At 39.5% G+C, this 23,617-nt stretch overlaps 1 protein-coding gene across 1 annotated transcript in view; it reads right to left on the reverse strand.

Moving 5' to 3' along the window:
- Positions 1 to 1,498: 1,498 nt before the first annotated feature.
- The window catches only part of LOC109965606 (transmembrane protein 132D-like), a 28,667-nt gene continuing 6,548 nt past the window's right edge, over positions 1,499 to 23,617 (reverse strand). The window contains exons 3-10 of the mRNA XM_020609757.1: positions 20,029 to 20,175; positions 16,676 to 16,847; positions 14,513 to 14,656; positions 11,433 to 11,641; positions 7,814 to 7,994; positions 7,578 to 7,691; positions 7,249 to 7,440; positions 1,499 to 4,089 (exon numbers count right to left, since the gene is read on the reverse strand). Of these exons, the coding sequence (XP_020465413.1) occupies positions 2,608 to 4,089; positions 7,249 to 7,440; positions 7,578 to 7,691; positions 7,814 to 7,994; positions 11,433 to 11,641; positions 14,513 to 14,656; positions 16,676 to 16,847; positions 20,029 to 20,175 (2,641 nt within the window). The 3' untranslated portion in view covers positions 1,499 to 2,607. The remainder of the gene's footprint in view (positions 4,090 to 7,248; positions 7,441 to 7,577; positions 7,692 to 7,813; positions 7,995 to 11,432; positions 11,642 to 14,512; positions 14,657 to 16,675; positions 16,848 to 20,028; positions 20,176 to 23,617) is intronic.

A 23,617-nucleotide genomic window follows, 5' to 3' on the forward strand; every position in this document is an offset into this window, starting at 1 on the left:
CAGTTCAAAAGACTACACAATAGCTGTATATAACTTCTCAACCACAGTACATTTTCGCAAGTTAGTTTTTCCATTTGCAGCTATATATTCCCACAAACACCTGCTTACATTTGTGAACATGTCTAACCTCTGGGAAAGCAGCCTTGCAAAATAAGTGCCATTGTCTACATTATCATGAGTGTGCCATGGAGAGGGTCCACTAATGCACACTAATCCTCCAAGGCAATGACCTCAATCCCTTAAATCTGTCAATAGGGAAGCTGATGCTCCAGATTAGAGATCCTGCGGCAATGATACAGATGGACTCCTGTGCTGTTGCTTGCAAGAAAATCTCAGAGGGTTTATGATTTACATACTTCGTTATATGCAAATTAATCCTGACTGTTATGGACTTGTATCTCAATAGATTAGTTCCAAAATAATGTGACAGGAATTATACTTCATTATGCTGTTTCCCAACCGCTAATGACGTGCATGATGACTACAGTTAATTCCAGAGCTCTCCCTGGCTGGTGATGAAGCAACAGTACTTCAGTGGAAAAGCACATTTATGGTACATTTTGTTACTATATTGTTGTTATACAAACTGTGCACATGTTATATCTTAATTATTATTATTGTGTCTGAACTTCTGAGTTCTGAATTCTGTGTCCAATATAAGAAAGCAGGTCCACAATCAAAAGATGCACCACAGAGACAGCTTTGAATCACTCCTTATCTCTCAGGCGAGTTTGTTTACTTTCCATCTGCCGATGGACAGATGAATTGACTGGCAAATGGGTGGGGGGTTATACACATACAAAAATGCTGGGCCTGTAGGAAAAAGAATTTGGGGGAAGTTATTAAAATTGCTTTTATCAAAGCTCTAAATCCACATGATGCTGTTGTGCAGCAAGGAGTGACAATGCATGCTGTCATATCCACAGCTGCCAGTTCCTATGGTGCAGGGCATCAGATTTATGTGCCTTCTTTAAGCTGGAGATGCTGTTTATGCATCACAGCTCCAAGAATGTAATATTGAGAAGTGTGGCTGCGGTCACCTCAGAGACACAGGAAGGAGGATGGAGAAAAAGAGACAAATGAGCCGTGAGTTATCATATGTAAGCCTGTACCATTGATGAAATACCTGTAATTCTTTGGGGACACTATCAAAATACACAAAATGAGGATGTGTTTCCTTTTTCCCATTTTTTTTCTAATGCTCTGTGCAATAGTCATTTTGTGCAGCAGCAGAGAACTGCAACATTGGCAGGCATAACAAATATATTGCTGTCAGCGTGACATTTCGATGAATGATGACATCAGCCTTAAATCACATTCAGCAGTGATTAGACATAATTAAATCCCACTGATTCATAGCAGAGCTTCAGCCTATAATCTGAAGATTCACTGTGCGTTTCTGTGAATGACTGTACTGTTTTATAGGCTTTCAAACCAATGACTAAATTAAATTAAATTTAAACTATAAAAAATGTATTCATTTATTTTTATTGTTGGGATTTCATAGGAAATAAACATCACATTTTTAAAGCAAGAGAATGTTATATAGAAAAGGCATGAGCATTTTTCATTCATACATAAAAAAATCTCACAGTTGATTATGTATTGCTCTGAGTCAAGAGACCAAGATTAGACATTTTTACAAATTGTAGAACCAGCCTCCCAGGAGAAGCCCGAAGCTCGAGATAACTTTGTTAAAAATTCCAAAACAATGTCCACCTCAAACTCTGCACAGACTATATTTGCATAGCATGCATTTGATTTGAATAAATATCTGGTAAAGTGACAGACTGCTCAAAATAACCTGATAAATGTTGCGGATTCTCTGACAAATTGCACAGATACTTCAGGTATTCTCTGGGGGGGATCCTGGAAAAAAGTACAAAAGGCTGGAAAAGAATATGATTACTTAGAAGAAATAATCCCTCCTCTACTGCATTTACACTGACAACTAGCAATATCTGGAACTGTTTCTACAGGGGCAACAGAAATATACAAGGAGGAGGAGATGAAAATTTAGTTTTGTGTTAGAAATAGGTAACAATACAAATATATTGTATATATATTTACAGGGTCCAATCTAGAACACATCTTACAAATAGACCTGACATCTAGAAGATAAAAACTGGTTGCAAATTGCTTTTAATCTTAAAGAAAGAACACAGTGTCTCTTAATGTTGGTCTTCACTGGTACAACATGACATATTATAGTGTATTTACAGGCTTGCAGTGAACACACACTTTTTTTTTTTTTAATATAAAGTGCCCTTTAGCTTCTTCTTCTACTTTCGGCTGTTCCCATTAGGGGTCGCCACAGCAAATCCGATTCGCATGATTAAATTTGGCACGTTTTTACACCGCATGCCGTTCCTGACACAACCCTCTCTATTTATCTGGGCTGGGGACCAGCACAGGAGTCACTGACGTGAACCCCTGTGGCTAGATACATACTATAAATTGCCATTTAGCTAAACTCCCTAAATGCTTCCTTTAAAGTTATTTATCTTTTATCAAGAAAAAAATAAAATGAAAGCCAGCTTCTTTTCTTTTAATTATAGCCCTCTCTCTTACTCACTCATACACACACATACACACAACCAAACAAATTCACTGGAGCTGTCCTACAGTTTTGACTACAGGCCATGGCATGTCAGGTAAAGGTGTCTGGGGCTCAGCAGTGGTCTGGTGCTGCTGCAGCTGCTGGTTGGCCCAGTTTACATCCACACTGTTTTTCTTCAGAGCAGCCAAGTGCTTGGAATCCAAAGTGGTGAAAGTGGTGAACTGGACCTGGTTTCTCTTACTGGTGGGGGAATGAAGTGGTTCGCAGCAGTGAGGCCTGGCCAGTAAGGTGGCTGAATGGTTTGCCATGGGGTCGATCGCCTTGCTCTGAATTTGCTGCTGCTGGGAGTTGGATCTGCTGCGGCCAAGGGTGGCGGTTCTTTCGGGTACAGCAGGAGTACTCACAGTAGAGAGGGTACTCTTCAGGCTGCGGTGGCCCTTGGAGTCTATGGAATGATGGGACTCCAGAGGAATGTGATCTTCACATTTCAGTGTGGATACTTGATCTTGGGCACCTGAGGCAGGAGTGCTGTGATTGTTGCTCTTCAGCCATACCCAGTCATGCTTGTGATCCTTTGGGTCCCCACTAGGTGCTGGGTCTCCTTGTACAGGGGTCTTTTGATTCCGGGAACAGAGTTTATACGAAGCACAGTTGAGCAAAAAAGCCAAGATGGCTACACAGGAGACCCCCACCAAGGCATACATGCCAATTTCCATGTCTGACATAGCTCTAAAAGTCCTAATGAGATCACTCTCAATCACTTTTGGGGTTTTATATTTAGGAGACTCCTTTTTGGGTGTCAGTTCTGCTTTAGGAATGTCTTTGTTGGAGGGTGGATTGGGAATGTCAAGCATGTTTCCATAGCTGCTTTTCTGCCCTTTACCTCCAATAACAATACCAACTGTTGTTGCAACAGGTTTGGTAATGCTCAGTGTATTTAAGCTAAGTGTGCTCATAATTGTAGTGGCAGTTGTGGGAATTATACTATATGCTGTATCTCTTGTAGCTCTTGTTGTAGTTCCAATCCACACCACATGTGGCTGCACATTGGTTGAGGTGGTTCTTTCTTCCTCCTCAGGTTCTGTGCTTGTTACCAACCATTTATCCATATCTGTGATGGCTACCTGTGATGTTACCATTGTTTTGAGCTGTCCCTCCATTTCTGATAGATGACTATTGTAATCTTTATTTCCATCATTACTGACCCCACTTTGACCACCACCTTGTCCTGCAACACCTCTACGGTTACTCAGAAAACTGACCTTGAGGAGCCTAATGCCTACTGCTAACTTGCTTTTCCTTTTAGATTTTTGGCATTCCTCACAGATCCTCAACTCCACTCTGACCAGCACACCCTTCCCATCACCTTCACCTTGTGCTACTACAAATGTGGACAGTGGGGTGCGGCGTACTGTGGCCACCCTCTTATCTGGTGTAGAGACTGTCAGAGAGTAGATGTTGTGGTCAAACAGCTCCAGTGGAGTAACTGCACCATCACTGAACTGAACCCAGCAGCTGACCAGTGCTTCCTGTGAGAAGGAAAGAAAGACAAACTAACTGTGAACTTGGATTCCAGCTGTATTTTTGAGATGTTTTGTAAAAAATACAGCACCCTGAGAGTACTAAATGACATTTTAATGCAGGATGACTCTAGAGACTTGTCAGTTTTAATATTGCTGGACCTTAGAGCATGGCTCAATGAATCCTCACTGACAGGCTGGCCTAGCTGGTTCTGCTATTAGCAGTTTTTTAAATAATTTATCAACTAGACAGTTTACTGTTATGGTTGGTGAATGATATGTCAGATAATGCTTTCTTGAATTGTGGGGTACCTCATGGGTCTGTTCTTGGTCCTATTTTATTCATCATTTGTATTCTACCTTTTAATTTGCCATTTTAACCTAGTTTTTCATTTTTGTGCTGATGATACTGTATTTCTTTGTCGAACATGGCAATCTCCACACACAGACCTGAAGGACTGCCTGGACCCTGTCTCAAAGCTTTCTGAGTTTAAATAAAGATTAAACAAAAGCCCGTATTAGTGGCCTTGGGAGTATTAAGAATCTTGATATTACAATCAGCTCATCTTTTGATTTCTCTGTTCGGATGAAGAATGATGTTTTCAGTTACAAAACACTTTAAAGATCAACCATATGTTTTGTAAATGCAGAGTATTATTCCACGCTTTTGTGTCCTCACAACTAGTCTATTGTGATACTTTTTTCTCCTTCTTCAGCCAAGAAAATATAGCTTATATGCAGATGGATCACAATGCTGCAGCCCAACTTCTAACAAAGACAAAATGCAGAAAGCATACTTCACCAGTGTTGGTCTCTTGCCATTGGCTGTCAATACCAAATTATAGTTATTAATTAAAGTCTCTCAGACCAACTAACAAGTGCCTACTGGATGTTCCAAGAGCCTGACTTATTGCAAGCTGATGGGAGATTGAGCATTCACTGTCTTTGCCTCTAAACTTTGAAACAGTTTACCTCTTACAATACGATTATCCATTTCCATTGAAACATAAAAAAAATTCTCAAGACACTTATATTCTTGTGCTTTTTTTTTAAAACTGATGTTTTTGTGCTACATAAATAAAACTTAACTTACTTACAGTACTGACTGTACGTAACTGAACAATTAGTTCACAGTATGTAGAAAATCAGGTCTGAACACATGCAGAGACTCAGTATTCCCTCTGCCTTCAGTGAGAGCAATAGTCACATCATTGTTAACAGTAAATTGCCTCGCCAATCTCTTTATGATAACACTCAGTAGGCCATTATTGTACCATAGATTATAGTCCTATGTAATCATAATAGGAAATATAATTTAACCAAAGTGGATAAAGTAAATATAATAGAAGTCTACACTTCTGGCATAAAAACAAAGTAATACAGTGACATGGGTCATTTTAAGAGCAGAATTAGTCAATACAATGGCATTAATACAGTGATTTCATGTTGCTGGGTCGCCACAGACCTAACCTATATTTTAGTTTGACTACATTATGAATCGCCCGGAGCAAAACAGTAACACCTACAATCAGAGACACAAATGGCTGGTCATCTGCACTGGCATGGTTCTAATAGTTTGTTATTGATGGGCAGACCAGCCACAGTGATAGTGTACTGTAGGTAAAGTGAGGTGTCATTTCAACAGCTTTTGACCACCTAATTGCTGCACCCTGCCTGGTTTGAAATGGGCAACCTGCCATGGTTAAATGTGTGACCAAGCTTTTAAAATGATCATCTTTGCACCCTATCTGTCTCTTCCGCTCTCTCACACAGCATGGTAACTACTGATGATGGTCAGGGCTGTGAACACAATGAGATCACACTGGGAGTCAAAGAGAAAACACAAATATTGTCACAGCCCTAAGGACATTTTGGTAAAAATGTGCTTTGTTGTGTCAGTTTTCCAAATTCAGATTTTCTCTGTATAAGCTCATTATATCTTTGCTGCAAAGATATAGTATACATCATTAAAACAGTTTAATTGAAAGTGAAATTTTCAACTGTGCTTCACAGAAGGTTTACAACATGTAACAAAATGTTTTGAATTAAGGTACAGTATACTGGTGCATGTATTTTTTTTTAGATAATCAGAGTTATAAGATATGACTACTCCCTGGACCTCACAAGGACTGAGGGTATGATCTTGATCTGAATGAACCCAACATGCAGACTCCATTACTTGTTTTCATTTTATCCTATTTCCTTACATTAAATGTTGAATTCAATACTATTTCAAATTAAATATTTAGTGGTTTTCAACAAGTCTGTCTCCCTACAGATGTCTTGCCAGACATTTGAAGTGGTAGTTGCAAATGCATCGTTGCCTAAATATTGTATGATCCAAGCAATCTGTCTCTATACTGGTGAAAGCTACTCCACAAATTCCTAACAATGCACTTTCCAGTTGTATAACAGTACATACACCTAGTAAATTTAGGAGAGAAATAGACTTAAATGAACATTCGAATGCATCCAATCACTAAACCAGTTAACTACAGCTGCACTAAACAATGAAATCAGTGCTTGCTTTTTACATACAAGGTTTGATTTGCATGTGGCCAAATGGAAAGTTACCATGTGGATTTTAAAATGTGGGGCCTTTGAGGATGGTGATGCTGTATCTGTTGCTGTTTTATGATACATGCACCTGTGAGCGTTTTTTAGGCAGGTGTGCATAATAAAAGGAGAAAAACTATGAGTTATTGAGGAATGCTTGGGTATTTCTTGTTAAGTGACCACAGAAAGCAATAACCAAAGAGTGTTTTAAACTTTGCACACATAGGCAAAACATGGCTGTATTAATACCAGCAGGTGGGAAAATGGCTTACTTAAAAAGCCCATATATAATTACACGGTTAGAATAAATACAGAGAAAACCAGAGCGTGAGCTCTCACCTTTGACATTTATTCACAGCCCAAATCAATCTGAAGTTGTGTTTGAATAATCTCTCTGGTGAAACATCTTGTGTTAATAAGGCTTTTTATGACATTTTTACTTGATGATTTGATATTTTATGATGTTAACATTCTGTTGAATGGTCCTACACAAGTTCTTTGACTTGGTTAAAGATGTGTATTAACAGGAATGAAAAGAGAGTACTGCCACAAACAGCAGACCTGTGCACTGAGCTTTGATCGTGTATGTTTAACAGTTTCCCAGTTACTTACCTGTTTGCGCTGTGTGATCATCTCCCGTGTTGTTGCCATGGCAATGATGCCCCTGTTACTCCCTGGGCTGGGCTGCAGGGACAGAGAGAGTCCAGAAACCAGCTGCACCCCCAATTGTGTAACACTGACTTTGTCATCCACCACCCTGATGCTCCTCTCAGCCAGGACAGATGAAGTCAGTGGGGACTGCACCTGAAACAAGCACAACCACATCTAAATGGCAGGTGGATATATACATAGATGTAGCATGCACTGCAACAATTAAAATCCCACCTACACACACACACACACACACACACACACACACACACACACCCCTCATGACTCACCTGTACTGTAGTAGAGCCCACAGCCCGTCCCTGCAGCACCACCCCGTCTTGCACCAAGGCTATATCAGGGTCTGACACTTTTATAAAATAGCGTACAAGACTGGTTACATCCACCTGTCAATGCAAGAAAGAGCATTACTCTTAATTCTTTCCATTCACCATTATTATCTGACACATCTAGTTAAAGCTGAGTGCTGCCACGTCAACATCAGTTAGGGCTGTTAAAATGTATTTACCTGCCAGTCAGGACCCAGGAAGTATTCAGCAGGCTGTGGCCCAGTTAGTGGGTCAGGCAGCAACTCAGTGTCAGCCTGGGCCATGAAAGGTGTTAGCACCCTGAGTGCGGAGTGCTGGTACTGAAGCATGCAGCCCCTGCCCTTCCTCATCTCTTCCTCTTCCTCACTGTCCCATGTTGACCTAGAGCACAAAGGCAATCAGACACATTTAAGCTTATTAGGGAATGAGTTTTTCTGATTTCTTTGTGATGGTTAGGTTAGCATAAAGACTAAGAAGGAGGGGGAGTAGTTACCCTGGGAAGCTTGTCTATACAAAAATCAAAGTGTAAAAATGACAAGTTGTGGTTTTGTGGGGATTTTATTAATCTCTTGGAGTGACTGCAATAAATAACCTATACCTATAACTATACCTATGGCCAGCTTTTTACCTTTGGAGAGAACCAGAGTAGCTGTTCCCCCTTGTTCCAGTCTTGTGATGTTGCTAGACTATCTGCCTGCTCACTGTAGAGCCGTACTGTATTTAGTGTGCAGGCAAAAAAGTGATAATCGCTTTTCTTCAAGAAACTGAATCAGCATGTTTCCCAAAATGACCAATAAAATTATGAATACTATGGCACTGCATGCATTGAACTACATGGTTATTTACAATTATGCACATATTTTTCACAGATATACATTTTATTTCTGGGTAGGTCTAAATGGTTTATAAATAAGCTAAGATCAGTACTCATTATACAGTATGTGTATTCTTGGCAGTCGGGCTCAGTTCATTTCTCTAAGCAATACAATACCTTGGCTGAAGCTTTATTAAATAGCTCACAGTGAAACTATATACTGTTTTTAACCTGCAGGAGAGACTCTGAAAGCTGTTGCTGCTGTGGAGGCACAACACATGCTGCGTGACCTTTCCTTCTAAATGAATTTAAGTTAAATTAACCAGGATCCTACTGCTGTGTGATTTGTTTGTGGGTGATAGAGGTTAAGCTGTGCACCACCCTCAAACCTCTCAGCACTGATCATATGATTATCATAAGCGCAGCTGGTGTGCCACACACTGCACTATGGGTGCGCTGGAGGGTTGGAGGATATGCTGGTGGAAATGCTTTCATACTGCAGGCAGAAAGCTCCTATCAAGAGCAATGGTCCAAATAAACACCATTATTAAATAGCCTAAGGTAAGACCTTAGCATAGCTATGTGATAGACTGGCGACCTGTCCAGGGTGTACCCTGCCTTTCGCCTGATGTCAGCTGGGATTGGCTCCAGCCCCCGCGACCCTATTCAGGAATAAGCACTGGAGATAATGGATTGATGGATGGAAGACCTTAGCATGTGATGGAGACGCTGCTTACATCAGTGTGATTCAACACCACACAAGGAAACTTCTCAGTCCATGAATATATAATAATACTATTAGTGTTGATTGCAAATGTTTATAAAAAAATTGAAACCACCAGAGATAAAACGACACTGAAAAATGTACCTCAAAACATCATATGTTACAAATTAATGTCACACACACACAGAATATTACAGTGGGGAAGATTTCATGAATCCCCACAGTTTTTAGTAGGCATTCTACTCAAGAACAAAAGTAAACAGTATATGAGTTTTGTTATGAAGCCCAAAGTTTGACATCAGTCTGTTGCTGCCTGTCACAGAAGTTCCATTTGCTTTTCTGTCCCATACAGTTGACATGACTAATTCAGTACTTTTTACATCATGAGCTAAGATTAGCCATTAATAACACACCATAGACGTTTCACATTTTTGACCTAGTATCTGTTTGTTGTCTCGAGTCAGGTATTGAATGTTTTAGGAAATGAAAGCCCCAAGTCCATCAGTCAGCCATCATGATTAGTATTGAGTGAAAAATAATGATTTTACTCTAAGTATTGAATGAACGTCCACTAACCTTTTTCTCCAGGGCAACAATGTTGGCTCCACACTATCCTACCCATTAATGCAATAGACATACATGTGATGTTTTTTATGACTAACTACCCATACAGTATACAAAAGGATATTAGAAACATATCTCTCAGTATAATACAAACCAATTCAGCACCACAGACTCAAAATTGACCATACAAATGAATCAAGAGTTCTCTGGCACAGTTGACATCAATTAGTTATTAATAAAAGCTTTGTAAAAAAAACAGTTTCTTACAGGGCTAACTCAGTGTACATCACATCAACTGATTCCTTCTCCTTTGAAATATCTCTACAAGGTCATCTGCATAACCTAATGAGTGGCTGCTTACACATGAAAACGTCACAAACACATTTGACAAAAAACATCAAATGTAACAAGCATTTCCAGGAAGGCTGAAGAGTGTCTTTATTCTTAATGCAAATTCTTACAGTACATTAAGCCCTTTATACCAGAGCTATGGACTTACATCCCATGCCTGACATATAAACTGGGGGGTCTTTAGACTTGACATGACAACAGCATCAGCAAAATGCAAACGATATGGCTCAAAAATCACAGATGGACATCTAACAACTTTTTTTGGCATATGATACTGAACAAAATGCAACTAGACAGCACTCAGAGAGTGTTAGCTCCTCCATCACTTTCCCCATGACGCCATAAGAGCAATATTTCCATTATAATCTGACACTCATAATAAACCTATATCTAAACCTATAAACCTTGCAATGGGAATCACATTATAGTCATTATTAGTTTGAAAGTTATTCAATAAAAACATTAGATATGAGTGAATACTAAAGGCCACAAACAACTAAATAAATACAGATTAAGATAACAATGTGCCCTTACAGTCCTTCATAAACACCATTTGGCTGCCTGTTAGTCCATTTTAGAGACTGTTTTCCGATGTTTCTAGAGCTGCCTTATTTCACCTGTGCAATATCACCAAAATCAGGAGCATCCTGTCTCAAAATGATGCTGAAAAACTGCTCCATGCATTTGTTACTTCCAGGCTGAACTACTGTAACTCTTTGCTATCAGGATGTCCCAATAATTCTCTAAAAAGCCTCAAGTAAATCCAAAATGCTGTAGCCAGAGTACTGACAGGAACTAGCGAGAGAGATCATATCTCTCCTATATTAGCTTTTCTCCACTGTCTCCCTGTAAAATCCAGAATAGAATTTTACATCCTTCTCCTAACATACACATTGTATGCTTGTGGCTTTTAGGAATTAATGACAAGGCTCCATCGTATTTTAAAGACCTCATAGTGCCTTATCATCCCAACAGAGAATTTCGCTCTCCGAGTGCAGGTCTACTTGTGGTTCCACAGACGCAGAATGGGAGGCAGAGCCTTTAGCTATCAAGCTTCTCTCCTGTGGAACCAACTCCCAGTCTCAGTTCGGGATGCAGACACCCTTTCTAGCTTTAAGATTAGACTTAATAGACTTATAGTTAGGGCTTGAATACTTGAGACTTTGTACCATCTTTCTTTTTAACTATAGTGGTTACAAATGTTTTAAAAAATTTTAGTTATCTAGTGCTTACTACATTTTTCACAACTGTAATTCTGACTTATGCAATAATAGCTCTGTGTGTCTGTTCTCAATAAACAATATGGAATTGTCTTTTCCATCAGATATTTCACGACATCCTCAGGATCATGCTAATGGGACCTTACCTCCTGCTGCTGGTGGTAACAGGAACCCTCCAGCCTTTGATCTGGCTCAGCTCGGGGTCGGCCACGTCAATGAGCAAGGGCAAGCGTGGCATCCATACACTCATCTCCAGCTGGGCACTCAAAAAACCATAGGTAAAGTTGAGCATCACTTTGCGCTTTCCTCTTGTCTCTTTCCCATTTACATAGACATAGTCACAGTGTTCTGACACCTGGACGGGAAAACATAGTCACAGTGTTCTGACACCTGGACGGGAAAAAAAATAGGAAGACAAAAGGTGACTGGGGGATTCAAGGGTGATGTCCTGGGCTGAACATGGCCCAAATGCTCAGACAATAATATGTCATTACTTTTTGTCTGTCTGTCATTCTATAAATGTCTTCTCCACACATACACTTTTGTAGATTTTCTATATAAAGTCCAATGGAAAAGGAAAGTTTTTGTAAGCAACTGTTAAAAGAGAAAGGAAGGGGAAGGAGGAATTGAGGCACCAATACAAATAAATTAAAACCACACACACACACACACACACACACACACACACACACACACGTTATTTATTCCATACTACTTCCAGTCTGGCCAGGGAATCACACACCGTTTCTGTTCATGTCATGTAAATTCACGACTGTGGTTTTTATGAAACTGTTAGAGAATATAAATTAGAGCTGCCTTATGACTGTTCCTGTAACACTGTACTATAGGTGGGCTCATTGCAGTCCCCACTAGTGAGAGCAATGAGGTGAGACACAGCAGTTTGTGTGTTTTATTTAAGATTGGAGTCTATCTCCACTGCTGTCCCACTTATCTTAACAAACCAGTGGCTCCAGAGAGGTAATTGGAGAGCACCAGACTGGAGAATAGAGTGTAGTGCTGAAGAGAGGGAGGTGAAAAGGAGGAGGCAGAAAAAGTGAGGAAGTGATGGAGGAATGACTTCCAAGGTAAGTCAACTTGAACTCCTGTGGAACTGCTGAGGGATGCTAGTCTTTGAAGACCTTTTCCCATCATGCTTTCTGTCTTGTGTAGCCTTCCACTGTACAGTAAATATACTGTACTGCAGGGTCAGTGGATACTTGAAAAATAAACTCTATAAGCACTCAAATAATGTGTTTTTTTTTTTTGTTCACTAATGAGATATCCACATCCATTAAAAACCATCCACATTAAAGGTTTTAATAGTCATTGCTGTCTTGCAATTTTTCTGCTTCCCTGTGCATCACCTTAGTACTTTACTCTTTATTCTTTTGTGGCCAGCTTCTGGTCTATAATGCATTGCTGCACAAAGTATCTTAAAAGTATAATACTGTATTTTAACCCATCATTTAAACTTAACTTAGCAACTTCATATTTTACAAAACATGCTGCTTTAGAAAACTGTGTGTATGATTACACATGATTCTCAATTCATTTCTGTACAATATGAAAATCTATGAGCAAACTTGTGAAACATGCTTTGGTTGTATGACCTGTCATAGTGAACATCACATTTTTGTTAAAATGACAGTTATGATAAAGACAGTACAAGACCTTTTGACTCAGAACACTAATGTTCACAACTATGGAAGACGAAGCTTAGTATTAATATGTGCCAATGCAACCTCTGCAAGAGAGGCCATTATGGCTGCATGAAACGGCACAAAAAGTACATCAAAAATCTAAAACATTATAAATTTGGACCTTATCTTGCACTAGTCAGCGTTTTTATTAAAATGACAATCCCACGGGAGCCTGCAGTCCTCTTCCTCTACATTGCTTTTTTGGTGTGTTTTTAGCATATTGTTCAGGTTTGTTTCTGCAGCTGTCTTCAGTAAAAACCTGAGCTCGTCCCTAAGTCTCTACTAAAGAGTCAGTTATGTCCTTCTGGAAATAGTGTAAACTAAATCAGATCTAAAAGGAAAGTGAATATTGAACTTAAATTCATCACATAGTCAGAAGCACAACTCTAAACGAATGATAATGTTGCACTGTGTCTGCCTGATGTTTAAATAAGCAACTGTTTGCTTTTTCCCTTTAACAACTTTTTAAACTGATGTTAATTTGTCAGCTTGCTCCTCAGTGCGACTTCAATGACCATAAACTTGAAATAAAGCATCTATGAGTTTGTGTATTATACATGTGGCAGTTACAGCATAAAAAGGTGGCTGTGTCTGGTTGCTTTAAGAGGGGTCAGTGAACACAAGAAGAGTAAAAGACCATTCAGAGGCACAGTAATAACTGGATTATGTTTCACTACTGATACAGGAAATCATTACAAATGCAGTTGCCCTCTCTTTGACTTTCTCAGTCTCTTAAGCTTACACACTTACTGTAAACACACTGCCTCACACTCGCAAAGTCAGTGGCTGCTATGTTGGACAATGGAAAATAGTATAATTCGTTTTCTTCTTCTCTGCTACTTAATCTCTGTCCCCCTCTTTCTCTCTCTCTCTCTCTGTTGTTACTGTTCTGCTAACATGGATCCATTACACAGAGGTCAAATCCTGTCTTTATGGTCTGAGTGGTGGGATCATGAGCTCAGCTCAATACCAGATTGAAGTGGCTGTTTTTATCCAATATATTTTGAAATACACAGAAAGAGAGAGAGAGACTAAACCTAGACCTGTTGAGTATGAAGGCACAGTTACAATAACTGCCCTGGAGTCATACACCACAATGAATCTAGTCTTTTTATGCCTCCAAAATCAGTTTAGGATAGTTAAACATTCAGCAAACTTGCTTTGTATGCAAATTAGGCATGGATGATATATTCAGTTCATACTATTATTAAATATGAGAGGAATTATTACTGGAATATGGGTTTTATGTAAAAGTTATGTTTTCATTTGCTTAAAACTTATTCAAGGAATTTTTACATTTTTTATGATACAAAGCTTGCATGCGCAGTGATCAGGTTCCCCAGTTGAATAACATTTATTTAGATGAGCTTTTGTACTGTCGCTAATGCACTAAAGTGAAACACTAGTGAAATGTCTTGCACTAAATTCCATTAAGCTGTGGGGGAGTTGTGTAACTGGCATGTGAATTACAAGCACTATGGAAATAATTAAAATAAGCATTTGAGCCTGTGGCTTTTTTGGCTTACCTTGAGTACATTCTCCTCTGTAGTCCTACAGCTGGTGTAGTTGGTCACATCTGTGACTGAGCCATTGGCCTCCACAGCCAGAGTTTTCACTGGGACTGACACTATTTTACCCGTCAGTACAGCTGTATTCAAGATATCAGTGTTCTGTGCAGGTAGAAGAGTAGATAGAGAGCGAGTCAGCCATCTGTGAACAGAGTCAGTTTTATTCACAGTCATGTACAAGGAAACTAGATGATTGAGGTTGTTTTGGAAGAAAAGAAGAAAATTCACCTTCTTCTGTTTGACACATTTGGCCACCATATATAAGAAACATGTCTGAACATCCTGCTGGACATGATACAGTGCAACCATCACTACAGTATTTGTATGGGAGCAGAGATGACAGGCAGAGAGTGGGTGTTAGCAAGACTAACAGGGATTAAAACATGCAGTTCATTCAACTCACACTGACGCAACACTCATACACAAACTGGACAGATGCACTAAAAACCTAAAAACTAATAACTCTGCAATTATAATATAAAGTACATGTCTGTCGCTTAGAAAGACTCACACACCTGCATGAAAAGAAGCCTTCCATTGTATTATCCATAGAGCTGCACTTCCACTCACTCTACCAACTAAACCTGATTACATTTCTAATGTTCCAACCCATTTTACCACCAGGTATTGAGCAGCAGCTTAGCTGTTACACATTGTCATTTTTATATTTTAACTCTTTTGTCAACATGGATTTACAACTACTTTCCAGATTTTAAGATATCTGATATGGTGTTTTAATATATTAAAGGTGTTGGAAGTATGTGTGTGTAAAAAGCTCAGATGCTTGTAGACTAAAGCATCAGACAGCACTCAGCAGATGTTCCCTGGCAACTTCATGTTCTATGTTCTGAACTCTGTCGCCCTAGCAGCTGCTGACCGCAGTTCCAAAAGGACATGCTCTATTTCAGACAGCAACACTGCCCCAAAACATAAACCCCCAGATCAGGAGTAGCACAGCATAAGAAAGCAATATCAGCGCTCTGTGGAGCTGGCTGACCGAGAGATCTTAATGTCTGATTCCACAAACTGTGCAGTAATCTGGCTTGGGGTGATCAAGTTCAGCTCAACTAGTTCAGCTCTATTGTAAATCTGCTCCCGGCCTTTTTGCCTTTTTTTTTTCACATGGCTGTCTCTGTCACTTTGTTTCAATCATGATTTGGTACAAAAGTGGCATCTAGTAAAGGCTGAGCCCTTTAGAAGCAAAGATGGGCTGAGGATGTATGTCTGAGAAAATTATTGAAATGTTTAAAAAGAATGTTCCTCAACAAAAGACAGGAAGGGATTTGAATATGTCACCTCCTACAGTGTATAACATAATTAAAAGATTCAAGGAATCTGGAGGGATTTCAGTGCATAAAGGACAAGGATCAAGAATCGTCACTCCTCTATAAGCAATATAACCACATGGGCTCAGGATTACTTTGGCATACCTATGTCAGGCACTACAATAGGTAGTTACATCAATAAATCCTGCTTAAAACTGTACTGTGCTAAAAGGAAGCCCTATGTCAACAGTGTCCAGAAGTGCAGTCAACTGCTCTGGGCTCGGAGACATCTGGGATGGACCAACACACAGTAGAAAGGTGTACTGTGGTCAGACGAACCAGTATTTCAGTTTTTTTTGGAATGGATGCCATGTGCTCTAGACCAAAGATGAAAAGAAGCATCCAGACTGTTACCAGCAACAAGTCCAAAAGCCAGGGTGTGTCATGGTCTGGGGTTGTGTCAGTGCCCTTGGCAAAGGGAACTTACACTTCTGTGATGCTCCATTGATGCTGAAAAATACATAGAAATTTTGGAGCAACATCTGTTGCCTTCAAGACGACATCTTTTCCAGGGATGTCCATGGATATTTCATCAAGACAATGCAAAACCTCATACTGCACACTATTTTCAGCTTTAATTCTGATTGTACACACTGTCCCAAAATGTAAAGCTACTACAACTACTTTAAAGGAAAGAAGCCACAGCATAGTTATAAAATAGGTTGTTTCACTTCACTGTTACACAACATAATTTTAAAAGATATGCAGATTCATGCTTAAATGTATTATACATGTGAGGAGATTAAAAATGTATCTCACAGTCAGCATTTTGAACTGACACAGATTGTGTGCTCACCATGACCAGAGGTGCCAGCCCCACATAGTCTTTCTTTGTTGTGTGGATCTGCATTATGCCCACATCATTGATGTTCCCTGGCAATTCCAGACGCCAGGAGATAGTCTGAGTCTCAACCTGCTCTGAAACATCTTTCGGCACAAAGTCCACTTGTAAAACTTCAAGAAGACCCCTGTTGAAATAGAGCATGGTTAGATAAGGGTTGCATTCAAATATAGTAAATATACAACATTATGTACAGCTGTCCTAGTCATGGTCTAGTATAAAGGCTGATATTCTGTAAATATATTGTAAATGTGGGTCAGGCTGTTCATTTTGGCAGTTATTACTATTTAGATCTATTGATTGCTCTACATTACGTGAGAAAATGAACAAGTAAATTACTGAATTAAAGGGAAATGAATCAAGTGTTTAACTGTGTTCAGTAATTACATATAAGCTACCTCATACATTCTTGGTATACATTTGAAGAGGTATAATTGTGAGTATAAAGATATAAATCAAATTTGTGTTATATTAGGGACTGACCAGTCCATTGTTAAATTACTAAGGCTGATCCAGGTAAAAAAAAAAAAAAACAAAACACAGCAAAAAAGACATCAGTTGAGTGAGTTAACAATCCAACCTGCCAAATATTTTTATGAAACTTTTGGAAACTGTCTGGTGTCAAGAGACAAAGATGCCTTGGTATAACAGATGGAGAATGAGCTGATGTGACCTGTGCACTCTCTCATGTCTTATGAAGGAGAAAAGCACATATTTCTAGAGACACTGTCTATGAAAATGAAAGAGGCAAAAATTACTCTGAAATTTGTGCAAAAGTGAAAGCAATACAAGTCCCATTGCTGTCAGCATATGGAAAAGAAAGGTGACAGTGTGGAGGGAAGATGAAATGACCTGGCAGAGACTTCAGCCAAGTACTCTGGACAAAGGTTTGTCGAGGAAATGGCATGCGATATTATTCGATACTGCAGAAAATGTGTGGGCATACCAGCCAGCAGGAAGGGACAATAGAGCAGAATGTGAATGGAGCTGTGGCACTTTGAAGTGGAGCAAAACTTTGCATAAAGCAAAACAATGAACCTTCACATGGCTAAAGGTCCTGTTTAATAAAGGTCAGCAGCAACAAGAACAAACATATACAGCATATCTCATATTCACTTGTTCATGCTCTGTTAAAAGGACTAATAGCTGGGGGGTGAGGAATGAAGAATTCAATCAAAGAGGCAATTCTCAGGTGATGTGTGGCTCTAGATGTCACTGATGAAAAGCACATTTGAGATTCTAGTTCTTCTTATGAATATTTTTCCAATGAAAATCTGCTCCCCATGTTTCCCATCTCTGAAGGTGAGTTTCTCCTGACCAGTGTGATCAGTGTAAAAACAAAGCAGGACAGTCCTCGTCAACCCTGGAGGCTATGCTGGAGGCTGTGTGGGATATACAACTCGTAAGGTTCCTAAAGTGGAAATGCAGCATAAGTCTGAAGCTACCAGTTAAGCTTGCTAACTTAGCTAAGCATAAGGATTGAAATAAATAATTGACACATAACCCCATAAAACTAGAATTTGTCATTATTACACTTGGGCTTTTGGATGGATTAAACAAACAAGATAAAACCTTTCTTTTGGCCCCCCCCCCCCCTTCCTCTTTCCAGCATATATATCTATGTGTTTCCCGTTTTTATGCTAAGATAAACTTAGGTGTACAAATTGCATCTTCTCATTTAACTCTCTGCAAGAAAGCAAATGAGCATATTTCCAAAATGGAAAACTATTCCTTTAACATCCTTTATTAAAGAAGATGACTGATCCCATATTGAGCTTAACATGTCAAATGTACTGTACAACAGACAAAATCAAAATCCTGTATTAGTGCATGGAATGTATAATTGTACCTGTACAACTTGCCGGAGGTCATGTCTGTCTTGGACCAATGTACTTGAAAGTATGCAAAACTAACTTGCTCTGCAATAAGCCCAAATAAAATGCCATTTTTACTGCAATGTTCTTGTCTTCCTGTATTTTTTTAAGTGGCTCCACACAGATTGTAAACAGAAATGATTCACACTGAAAATGCTGCAAGAGGGACAGAAGGGGCTAATGCCCCTATTTCCTGGAAATCCATCTATTAGGGGGACTTTAAACCTCTGGACGTATCATCACTTCAAAGCAGAGTGGTGGGAATGTGTGTGCGTGTGTTCGCTTGCATACATTGCATGTGCGGGAGCTCAGTATAAGAGACACAACTTTGGAAAATCTCTCCTTCCTAATCTTCTCTTCTGAATGTGCAAGCACTTAAGCCTGGATAATGTGGTGGCGACGATGATTACAGATACAGTAAGTGGGTCGGACGGGCAGTGGGTGGTGTGCGCTTGCATGGGTGGGACTTTGCCGGGCAGAGGTAGCTGCTGGTTTTTCCCACCACCAGCATCGGGCAACACTGATTAAATCAGATAGTGTTTATCAGACAAACAGGCACAACTAAAACTTTAATATTCGATAAGATAAAATAAGAAAAACCAACTGACATTCAACAACTGCATCAATCTTGAGAGTAAAAAAGAGGGTATAGGAAGCAAATATTTGCATTTGTTTTGTTTTATAACCTGAAAAATAAAAACATTATAGCATATTATATATTATAATAGGTACAAATGTGTGTCTGATTATTCTGTAAGACTATAATTGTACTGACAGATTTTTTTAAGTATCAGTTTCAGCCCATCCAGGTAAAAATAAACAAAGCCATACAAATAGAAATTCTTACAAGAGAACTAAAAATAATATTTGCCTCGCTGGTTTACAATTTTTGTTAACACCTTAATATTCTGAAGTTGTTTGAAATGAGTGTTAGACACCAAGTGTCTGTCAAGGTGTCAAAAGGAATCCTGCACAAAGTAGGATCTGCAAAAGGCAGAGCGGGTATACATTTTAAAAGCTAATGAAGATACATATGGGTATTCTCTTACCACGACTGGCAAAAGCAAGTGCAATATACTACATGACAGCTGATGCAACAGCACTTTCTTTTACACAGACATAAACTAAATTTTGTGCGCTTGGCTGCTTACAGTCTCTGCACCAGTACAAGGTTACAAAGCCACAAATTATTACTTTTTCTCTGGAAAAAGAAATCATTGATTTTCCCTGCACTGTAAAGTTAATGTAACATTGAGGATATTTTTTCCACCACAACAGATCACATTCCCTCATGTAAGCAGTGGGTATTATCGAAATCTCAGAAAATAGAGGCAATAAGAGGCAATGAGAAGTGATGAAAGATGATTTTTTTTTTCCCCTGTGTGTAGAGAAAGTATTTTTTGAAAGGGACTGGTGAAAAGACACAAAGCTGACCTCTTTGTAGTGATAACAACCTTCCTGTGGCAGACAACAGAGACAGTGTTGGGGGTCACTCCTGTGCCCGGCTCCACTACGATGTCCCACAGCGCTGAGTCACTGGGACGAACTGCATTGAACGACAGGCCTGTCTTCACTGACGCCCTACAGTGAAAGCATTCGGTTAGTATGAAGCACACATTTTAACCATGAGATGTGTAAAAGAATAAATAAAGCACTATACACTGTGCTGCTGACTGTGAATCTTGAGTTACCAGCAAAGGTGTTACTGTAATAAGCACATGCTGTATAACATTTTGTGCAAGACTCTGTATAATACAGTGTAATAATGCTCTAACCCTGAATAGAATTATTTCAATTGTTTCTTTTTTTTCTATGCAAACTGTACAGGTTTTGTGTTTCGCTGTTCACACTGTGCCTAACGAGGTGAGTCACAGCAGACTGATGTATCCCAGACTGAGACTTAGCATGGGGTATTTGATTCCCATTAGCCCTGGGGACAACTGGGAATCGGTTAATCAGATGTCTGATTCAGACACACCCATCAGTCTGCTAGAAGTGATAGAACACTTATTATAAATACTGTCAAGAGACCAGCAGGCATCCCTGTGATAAGTTGTTGCATTAAAGATCATGTATGCATGTGACAAATGGTAAACTGCTGCCATGATAAGATGCTTATTGTCTGTGAAAAGCAAGGTAAATACATTCACAGTGCCATAAAACCTCTATCACCTGCCTCATCTGTTGATACCAGGAAGCACAGATCTACACTTTCATTTTGTCTACAAAAGCCCTGGTCCTGCCATCAGATTGTTCAGACACAAACTTAGGATTTATTAGGACAAGTGACAGCTTTCTACTTTCTAGCAGTGCCCCTCTAGCCCATCCATTTCATGACCTGATAGTGATACATTCAGTGAATATGCCACTTATCTAAACCGAAGTCTCAGCGTAATTGTACATAGCACATTATACCTGGAAATCATTGTAGAAAGGCTTCTTTTTGCATAATTCCTGGTCATGCTTGCTTTTTTTTTCATCAGTCTCTCTCTGTTCCTGTTGTAACAACTTGTTGTCTCACTCATAATACAATCTTCAAATTTGCTGATGAACATTAAGACTGACAGATGGAAAGACACACGTACACCTCCCTGCCCTTAGGTTTCACACATCCAGAGATAGACACACACGCTTACAAATACTAAGTAAGAACCAGACTAATCAATAACCACTGAGACAGGGTCAAGGTCAGAGCTGTTTGACAGACAAAATACAGAATGCAATCATCTTGGGTGTGTGCACATATGTGTGCACACACTGCAGTTAGTTTTTGAAGCAAACTGACAAGCTGAAACTTCAGACAGTGAAAGATAAAGACATACTTGTGTGCAGAGATCAATGTCTGGATCCAAACCTTATAGCCAAGATACAATCTCCACATTACATTTTCATTTTACACAAATGTCACATCATAACAGACAACAGACAGACTATTTAACATCCGCTGACTCATTTTCTCGCTGCTTGTCCAAATCAATGTCACAGTGACAACAGCACCTGCAGACCATCCTGCCTGGTAGTACCACCTACTGCAACTGGCTCCTGTGGAGTGTGGTTGAGCAGTAACTCAGTGTCAGGATCTTTGTGGATCACTGAGTTTCTCAGCCACAAGCAGACGTGAGCTTCCCTGCAGAGAAACCTCATCTCAGAAACTTCTGCCCTCACTCTTTGTCTTTGTCAGTCACTATGTAGAACTCATGACCACAGGTGGGAAACAGAATGGATCCTGACCTGTAAACTGAACCTCTGTTCCACCAAACCTTTTGCTAACAATGTGAGGTGGGCAAAATATTGAATTTAAACATATTGCTGATACTTAGAGTATATTTTCACTTTTTTAACTGTTGTGCGCAGTGTAAAATGTACATATTTTCTGTCCTTTCTACATAAATGTGATGTCACAAAAAAGATTAATATTCAGTTTGATGAAATGTTTGTATTACACGACTCAAGTGGATATGATAGAATTGCAAAGCATACACACACACACACACACACACACACACACACACACACACAAACACACACACACTGATGTAGACAATTAATCCTGGCAGTCTACCCAGATCGTGTCTACCCAAAAGGTTTAACCTCCTGATTCATTTTCAATCAGAGCCACAGATTATCTGGCAAAACTGTGCTGGAGTGGACTCAATCTTGGGCCAAAGAGTGAAGCAGAGGAGGGATTTCTCCCAGGAGGAATCAATCACTCTGCCAAGCTCCTCAGAGCAAGCCTTCACTTGGACTTTACCAGTGGACTCTTCCTGTCCAATCTCATTCTGGATGCAGCACTAGGTCAGAAATAAAATCACTGACCTGACTGCAGGGACTCCGCTGGTACAGTTAGTCAGAGAATTTCAGGTGAAGTGGCTGTAAATCCTTCCAAATAGTCAGAACAACAGATGTCAAAGGGTCAGTGCCTCTACCAAATCTTTTTCACATAATTTCAACAGTCCAAACAGAGCTACATCATTGGGTCTATGTGTTTGTGCACATGCAGGCATGTTTGTCACGGGAAGTCTGATGTTTGAGAATAGCACTGGGACAGACTGACAGAGGTATATCTATGTGCCCTATGGATTAGCTTACATACTGTATGTAACATACAGTATTTATTTAACACACAATATTTCTCTCCATTTGCCCACTTCCTGTTGCACATTACTGTACGTTTGTTTGCGGCATGATATCAATAAATCATGTAATTACAGAAAAAACTGTCTTGCATTTCAAGCAAAACTATTAAGCTGAGTAAAGCTTCAACACACACACCTCACTGCAATAGCTTTACCCTTTACTGATCTGTAACATGCTGATAACAAACACTTTTACTCCACACAGCCAAGTGTATCAAAAGGCAGCAAGAAGAAAGTTTGGAAACAAATTGAACTGTGTGTTCCAGTGCAACACTGCTTATTTTGTATTAAGTTTGCATTGACCCAAAGGAGTCAGGAAAATGTTAGCTATTTGTTTTCCTCCACTGTTAAATAGATGCATTATTTATAATGTCAAATACCCAGAAACCCCGTTGAAATATTGGTGGAATGTTGAGATATGTAAACCGATGAATCATTTCCCAATTATTTCTCTGTTTATGGAAGAGTGCTCTGCATTACTCCCCCACTAACTGAGAAGTTGAAGTAGACAGGATATAATATGTCAGTAATTTATGAAGCCAGTGAAACCGGCAGACAACACAAGTCATGTTGGCGTTCAACCATTTTACTGCGTGGCCTTGATGGCAAGCCCCATCAGCATTCAAGTGCCTTAAGTAACCATTTAAATGCATGGAACTTATACTTCATGAAGATGCTCAAATATACTCTACATCAACACAGTCTCTTTTTCTGCTTCATATGTTTCTGTGATAATTAAGCTTTATGTGACTCCACCTAAACTCTTGCCCTCTGCAAACTCAACAGCATAGCTGAATAATTTTTATGTTTTCTGGGAGTGACATTTTAAGTTAAAAACCCTCTTGTTTTATTTAGTTATGAAGGGCCAAGGTGCCATGTCGGCATTC

The sequence above is a fragment of the Monopterus albus genome, unplaced genomic scaffold, assembly GCF_001952655.1.
Source record: "Monopterus albus unplaced genomic scaffold, M_albus_1.0 scaffold102.1, whole genome shotgun sequence".
NCBI lineage: Eukaryota > Metazoa > Chordata > Actinopteri > Synbranchiformes > Synbranchidae > Monopterus > Monopterus albus.